Below are 8096 nucleotides of genomic sequence, written 5' to 3' on the forward strand. Positions count from 1 at the left end.
GTCTTGCACAATGCCACCACAAGATGTTCCATATAGATAACCCCGGAAGGGCCAAACTTGAGCAAACAGGGTAAAAACAGGAACTAAACAGGGTAAAAACAGGAACTAAAAGGACAGGATGCAATTTTATGGTTTTTCCGAGAACTAAAGTGGAAAAACAAGTTTACCCCCCAGGTGACCTAAAGGCTGGATTCAGAGGAACCAATAGAATAACTGTTACTGTGCTAAGCTAAAAACTAACCCCCTGCTTCCTATAAAAGATCTGTTCCTAGAGCCCGGTGTGCCAGTCACCAAAGCTTCGGCTGAGGTTCCACTGAGCACCCGCAGGCGCCTGTGTATGAATAAACAGCCTCCTGCTTTTTGCAGCCAGTGTCTCGTGTGGTTCATTCCGGGTTTGAGATCTGTGGTTCTTTCATTTTGGAGGTCCCACCGAGATTCCCGGTTCCAACCCAGATCCCTATCCGGAGGACACCCGACATCACTGGGAGGTAAGCCGGCCAGCTCGAGCTCTCTGATTTGTTGGTCTAATGTTCAGTGTCTTGCGCAGCGTCTGTAAGACTATGCATAGTCATCCAGTATTTTGAGGCAGCTTGAGAAGGAGTTGATGAATTCAGACTTCTCCCCTGCCACCCTGGGAGACGTCCCAGGGATCAGAGGGGCCCGTTTCTTCGGGGCCCCCAGTGTTTCCGAGGGATACACTGTCTTTGTAGGCAACGGAGAAACCCGTGCTTCTCCCAGGCCGTCTGATACTTTCGGTTTCCACCGAAGTCGCGCAGCGCTCTTCCTGTTCGGTCTCGTCTTTGTGTCTGTGTGTTTGTCTCTTTACTTTCTCTCTACAACTAACATGGGGCACTCACTGACCACTCCTTTGAGTCTCACTCTAGATCATTGGCAAGATGTTCAAGATCGGGCAAACAACCTGTCCGTGACAATCAAGAAAAAGAAATGGAAAACACTCTGCACCTCGGAATGGCCAGCCTTCAACACTGGCTGGCCGGCAGAAGGGACTTTTAACATTAATCTTATCTTACAGGTGAAATCCCAAATCTTTACCCATGGTCCTCATGGACACCCCGACCAGGTACCCTATATAGTTACCTGGGAAGATCTGACCTCCAATCCACCCCCTTGGGTGGTTCCTTTCTCTCCTCCCAAACCCCTTGAACCTTCTGCTCCCCTCATCCCCGTTCCCCCTCCCTCTTCTCAAACCTCTCAACTTTACCCCGTTCTTAACAAATCTGAGACCTTAATTAAAGCAAGGGCAACGCCAAAGAAGGTTCTGCCGCCAGAAGACTCAACTCTGATTGACCTGCTGACTGACGAGCCTCCTCCTTACCAGCCCCAACCCTTACAAGCCCCTGAGCCCGATCAACAATCCTCAGAGGAGGAAAACAACCAGGAGGGTCCAACCGCCAGTGCTCCCCTGGATCCATCTCCCATGGTGGGACGACTCCAGGGACATCGAGACCACACCGCCTTGGGGGACACCTCTAAAGTCCTCCCCCTACGACAAACAGGGGGCCCCAATGGCCAATATCAGTACTGGCCTTTCTCTGCCTCTGACCTCTATAACTGGAAAACCCATAACCCTTCCTTTACTAAGGACCCTATAGCTCTAACTTCTTTGATTGAATCTATTCTAGTAACTCACCAGCCAACATGGGATGATTGCCAGCAGCTCTTACAGATACTCCTCACTTCAGAGGAAAAACAAAATGTTCTCTTGGAAGCTCGCAAAAATGTGCCAGGGGACGACGGGCGCCCCACCCAACTCCCAAATTTGATTAACGAAGCTTTTCCTTTAACCCGGCCAAACTGGGACTATGCAACTGAAGCAGGTAGGAACCACCTACGTCTCTATCGCCAGTTACTCATAGCGGGTCTCCATGGAGCAGGGCGACGGCCCACCAATTTGGCTCAGGTAAGACAGACTATCCAGGGGTCAGAGGAAACTCCAACAGCCTTCCTAGAGAGATTAAAAGAGGCTTATCGGAGGTTTACTCCCTTTGATCCTGATAGTGAGGACCAGAAAGGAAACATTTCTATGGCTTTTATTTGGCAGTCCGCCCCAGACATCAGGACTAAATTGCAAAGATTAGATAATCTACAGGATTTTTCTCTAGCAGATTTACTGAAGGAAGCTGAAAAGATATTTAACAAAAGAGAAACTCCAGAAGAACGAGAAGATAGGATTAGAAAGATGCAAGAAGAACGAGACCTTAAGCTTAGGGAAGAATCAGATAAGAGAGAGAGGGAAAAAGACCGGAGGCGTAATAGGGAACTGAGTAAGATATTGGCCACTGTAGTTCAGGCAGGACAGCAGGGAGACAAGATAAACAGGGACAGGGAACGGAGCAAACCCCGTGTAGACCGAGACCAATGTGCCTACTGCAAGGAAAAAGGACACTGGGTAAAAGACTGCCCAAAGAGACCCCCCAACCCCAGAAGAGGTACAAATCGGACCCCCAACTGCTAGCCTTAGACGAAGACTAGGGGAGTCAGGGCCAGGAGCTCCCCCCTGAGCCCCGGGTAACTCTGCAAGTAGGGGGGCAACCTGTGACCTTCCTAGTGGATACAGGAGCCCAACACTCGGTGCTGACGCAAGCACCAGGGCCCATGAGCCACAAAACGACATGGGTTCAAGGTGCCACCGGGAGCAAACCATACCGATGGACCACCAAAAGAGAAGTACACCTTGCCACAGGTAAGGTTTCCCATTCGTTTCTACATGTGCCTGATTGTCCATATCCACTACTAGGAAGAGACTTATTGACCAAGTTGAGAGCCCAAATTTATTTTAAGGATGGGAGTGCCTCCATCACAGGGCCAAACCAGACCCCCTTACATATATTGACTTTCAAATTGGAAGACGAATATAAACTGTTTGACAAACCTTCTGTACCTATAAAAGATATGAACTATTGGCTTAGTTCTTACCCAGAGGCCTGGGCTGAAACTGGAGGAATGGGAATGGCTAAACAACAATCTCCAATAGTCGTTCACCTAAAAGCCACTGCTACTCCCATCAGTATTAAACAATATCCTATGTCAAGGGAGGCCTATCAGGGCATCAAACCACATATCAAACGCCTCCTAGACCAAGGCATTCTAACACCTTGCCGGTCGCCCTGGAACACTCCATTGCTGCCCATCAAAAAGCCGGGAACTAATGATTACCGACCGGTCCAAGACTTAAGGGAAGTCAACAAGAGGGTAGAAGATATTCACCCCACTGTGCCAAATCCTTACAATCTCCTCAGCACCTTGCCTCCTACCCATACTTGGTATACTGTTCTGGATCTGAAAGATGCCTTTTTCTGCCTAAAACTGTCTCCCCAAAGTCAGGCTCTTTTTGCATTCGAATGGAAGGATCCAGAGGAAGGAGTCTCTGGACAACTGACCTGGACGAGACTGCCACAAGGATTTAAAAACAGCCCAACACTCTTCGATGAGGCCTTGCATCAGGATTTAGCCGATTTTCGTGTAAGACACCCTTCCTTAATCCTGCTTCAATATGTAGATGACATCTTGCTGGCTGCAGCCTCCAAGGAAGATTGCCTAACAGGTACGGAGGAATTATTGCAAACTCTGGGACTATTGGGGTACCGGGCGTCAGCAAAAAAGGCCCAAATCTGTCAGACAAAAGTTACCTATCTTGGCTATGAACTCCATGACGGTCAACGCTGGTTAACAGCTGCCAGAAAAGAGACTATCTCGAGTATACCAGCCCCCCAGAGCCCCAAGCAGCTGCGGGAATTTCTAGGGACCGCCGGTTTCTGTAGACTCTGGATTCCTGAAAAGAAATCATCTTGTTTAATACTGAAGGGTCTGTGATATCTACCTTATTAGCAACCTGACAAGTTAGTGGCCATTTTAGCTGCTCAATTCTTATTTTCTTCAGAAAATTATTTCACCTTTTGACTAAGGGGTTTCTCATTTTTGGTGCTGTCTAAAGTCTCTCCCAACTCTGTGATTTGATATCTTTTCTTCCTGTATCCTACCTCACACAAACCCAACTCTATTAACTTGACTTCTAATATTCCCTGTTGCTTTGCTTACAAAATCAACACAGTTTCTAGGAAATCTCATTATTTTTGAATGAGCATGAGTTATGACTTTCTAAAAACATCTAAAACCCAATTGTCATTGTGTGAATTTCTTTAATCAAAGACATCTCAAGAAATCAGGGTGGTTTGCCTCCCAGCAGGACCCTATTTACATCCCACTGGCTTTTCTTTCAAGGGAGTGTCAGAACTGTAGAACCCTTTCCAAAATTTCCACTTAAGTACTGTCAGTCTGAAATGTAACGTGCTTTGCATTTCATCACTATTCTATTAGTCCATGACTTGCAACTTTTTATACATTTTTACTTTTTTGTTGTTAATATTAGCATAGATTGGCAAATCATAATTCTATATATTTATAGTGTACAATGTATGTTTTGATATGTACACAATGTGGAATGATTTAATGAAAATAATTGACATATCTATAGCCTCTCTTACCTATTTGTGTGTGTGTGTGTGTGTGTGTGATATAATCCAATTTGTCCACTTTTGCATTTGTGGGATGTGCTTTAGGAATCATGTTGAAAAAGTTATTGCTTAATGTCATGGAGATTTTTCCCTATGCAACTCTTATTTTCTCAGCTTCCTTCACTTCTTTACTTATTGAATGGTGTAAACCAACAAAAATCTACAATTCCTATAAATTTCTTTACTTTTCACTGGGTGGATATGTAGAATATAAGTAATGGGTTTGTTCCATTTTTAAAAATCTATTGATAGTGTATTTTGAGATGACCAATATTCATCTAGAAATATTTTTAGAATTCATAGGAAGGTGGTTCTGGTTCCAAGGTGCCCAAAGCCATTAGGATTCTGAGGACAGTTTGTAATCACAAACTTAGTCCTCTACACTTTAGTGATAATGTAAATTATTACAGTGATGCAGTGGAGCAAGGAGGTGGGGAGGGTGGAGGTAGTCTGAAACGGAATATGTGAAATTTGTATATGAAAAAACAAATCCTTCCTTCCTTTCTTCCCTCCTCAATCCCACATAGATTTACAGAGATCTAAAATATGTAAACAGGAGAATATTATAAGTAGTCTGATAAATCTATATTCCATTGTGTGAAAACATGATTGATCTGGGGAAAATTTTTAAATATGTATAATTTGGCCAGCCTGATATATAACCATTCACTTAATTGCAGGTTGAATGACACATTTTGCCAAGTGAATATTAAAGAATGTTTAATTCATTTATTTTATTACCTGTGTATCTCCAGAGGGAATAGGGCAATGAGAGCAGAAACAGCTAATTAAATGTCTTGGTGAACTGGCAAGTAGCTAAAACTTGTTTACAAGCTTGGTATAATGCATAATTAGATTGCAGTTTTGGAGAATAAAATTCCCAATGCTTAAGATTCTAATTTTTCACCATGGGGTCAAACCTATAGATATAGACCATTGGTGGGAAATAAACAGGGCTTAGTTTCTGGAAGAAATAGGTATTTCTGCCTAGTTTCTATTAAGTAGATTTTTACATAACTGTCTAAATCTTTACTGTTGGCAATCTAATTATGAAGTCAAATGATATGTTTATAAAGTGATTCAACCCATTGCTACAAATTGCACGTGAACTTTTAAAAGGGATCTGTTTAGTGTTGAGAACTGTTAACATTTAGATGTGAAGCATCCACAAAATCTCCTGTGTTGAAGCCTTGGTCCCCAGTGCAGCAATGTTCAGAGGTTCGGCTTCTGAGACATGATTGGATTGTGAAGGTTCTAACCTCATCAGTGGGTTAATCCATTGTCTGATTTATAGCTTAATGGGGTTTTGGGAGGTGACAAAAACTGTAGGAGGTAGTGCTTTTTTGGAGGAAATTTGTCACTGGAGGCATCCCCTTAAAGGGCATATTTTGTTCTTGCCTCCTTCCTCTCCCTTTCTGCTCCTGGTTATTATGAGGTGAGCAGCTTTGCTCCACCGCATACTCCTCACCATGATGCTCTGCCTCACCTTAGACCCAGAAACAAGAGAGCCAATGACAACGGACTGAAATCTCTAAAATCATGAGCCAAAATAAATGTTTCCTCCTTCAAGTTGATTTTGTTACAGTGATGGAAACTTAATGCACACAGTAATCCTGTCCTAGGACTCAACAATTCTATATTCCTAAGTTTATACATAAAAGGAATGAGAACTTATGTCTGTCAAAAGAGCATGGTCATGGAAATTTATAGCAGCTTCATTCATCAGGATCCCAATTTGGAACAGTCCAAATGTCTATCAGTAGTGGTATTTAAAAGAATTCAATGGAATACTCCATAATGATGAAAAAGACCCGCTGGTATATGCAGCAGTAGTAATAACTCTCCCACATATGATGGTGAATGAAGGAAGCCAAATGCAAAGGGAGCCTGCTTGGACACGATGTTCAGGAAGAAGTAAAAATAACCAATGATGACGGAAGTCAGAATGATGGTCATGGCTATGAAGTGGGGGTGGAAGTGGGAAGTACTAACTGGTGAAGGCCTCCTGGGGTGATGGAAATATTCTGGATCTTGATCTGGGTGATTGGTTACACATGTGTACATGTCTGTAGACCTTAAACAGTTCATTTTCATGCACTTGAATACAGTTTACTGTATGTGTGTTACAGTGGTAAAAAGCAATAAATACATAAGCACATAAATAAAATTTATCACTACCTTCTATATACCCAGAGATAGATTGTTCTTGTGCACTGATTCTCACAGAGTTTGCATAGGAGGGAAATGATGCTGTGGGCAGATGTTCATGTGTAGGTGTTAGCAGAGGCAATTGCACTCAAGATCCCAGCCTTCTCCCTTCTTTTTAAATGTATATTCTGTATCCTCTTTGGCCTTCTTGATCATTTGGGAGGCTATAGCATATAGAAAGGGATGTTACCATGGGAGGGAGTGGGAGAGGGGACAGGAAAAAAAATGAGTTTCATAAGCTTAGGTCCTGAGGGGACTCAGCAGAGATGAAAAATAAATTGTACTCAGACAAAACTAGGCTTCCTGCCAAGCAGAGTAGATAAAGATTTGCCAGATAAGAGAGTGAACGAGATTTGGAGGAAAAGTAAAGAGTGAGAAGAGATGGGTCCTTGAGAAAGGGGCCTTGTCTTTTCTATAGGACTTCCTGGAAGGACTGAGGGTTCCATCAGTATCTTGCTCCCACACTTCTTTTTCTGAATACCTTGCCAATTCCATATTTTCCTTTTCTTGTTGATTATTAGTGTTCCCAGACAATCAATGTTGTATTTGTAGGTTCTATTTTACTTTCTCTGAGTCTATTGGGCCAGAAAACATAAGTTTACCTATTTAAATAGTGTCATAAATGAACAAAATAATTTCTGTATTCATATCCACAGTCTCCTTATGACATTTAATTTTCAAAAATTTGATATAAAACTCTTTCTACTAGGGATTCAAGTTCCAAGGATTTTTCTGGCATGAGTTTTCCTTTAAATTTTATGGTTTATTGGTTATTTTTTAACCTCAAAAATACATTTTTCTTTCAATGAAACAGTTGGTTAAAAATATAGACTGGGAAAATAGAAAAATATTCCCTAATAGCAGATATTTTAGTGCTGGAAAGTAAAACCATTTTTTTGGCCTGCCTATCTGAGACAGTTGGGAGAGTGATTTATTCATATCTGCTATGATAAATGTTCTCTGTGTTCCATTTGTGCTGGGAGAGACTCAACTGCTTGTTTACAGCATTTTTGTCTTTTGATTTTGGCACCATAAACAGGCATAACTAGAGACATGGGTCTTTCCTGAAAAACTGATTTGAAAGCCCAACGTTTTATTGATTACTATGCCCGAACAGCTTTAGACTTCAGAATATGTAGTGGGCCAGCAAACACATGGCAATTAACCTTAGATATGGGGATTTTCTGATGGACAAATTAATGCTGAATTACATGTTGACCCCCAAATTATCATTTTCTTTGTCATATGTTAACATTTTTTTAGCCTTCTATTTCTCATTTCATTGAGAGAATAGCAGTGTCATAGTAACCCAAGGCTTTATATTTGTCTTCTTCCTGAAACACAACATTATTA

The 8096-nt window shown here is 42.2% G+C and overlaps 1 protein-coding gene across 1 annotated transcript; it reads left to right on the forward strand.

Annotated features, from left to right (window-relative positions):
• Window positions 1–565: 565 nt before the first annotated feature.
• Window positions 566–4273, forward strand: LOC124079094 (uncharacterized). Its single transcript, XM_046424285.2, is given in 2 exon segments — window positions 566–2434; window positions 2437–4273. Coding segments are annotated over 2 exon segments (3228 nt in total). The 5' UTR covers window positions 566–604; the 3' UTR covers window positions 3835–4273.
• The last annotated feature ends 3823 nt before the right edge of the window (window positions 4274–8096 follow it).

Source organism: Marmota monax, unplaced genomic scaffold, assembly GCF_021218885.2.
Source record: "Marmota monax isolate L192 unplaced genomic scaffold, Marmota_monax_Labrador192_F-V1.1 WCK01_AAM20220418_F8-fsc00089, whole genome shotgun sequence".
In the NCBI taxonomy this organism is placed as follows: Eukaryota; Metazoa; Chordata; class Mammalia; order Rodentia; family Sciuridae; genus Marmota; species Marmota monax.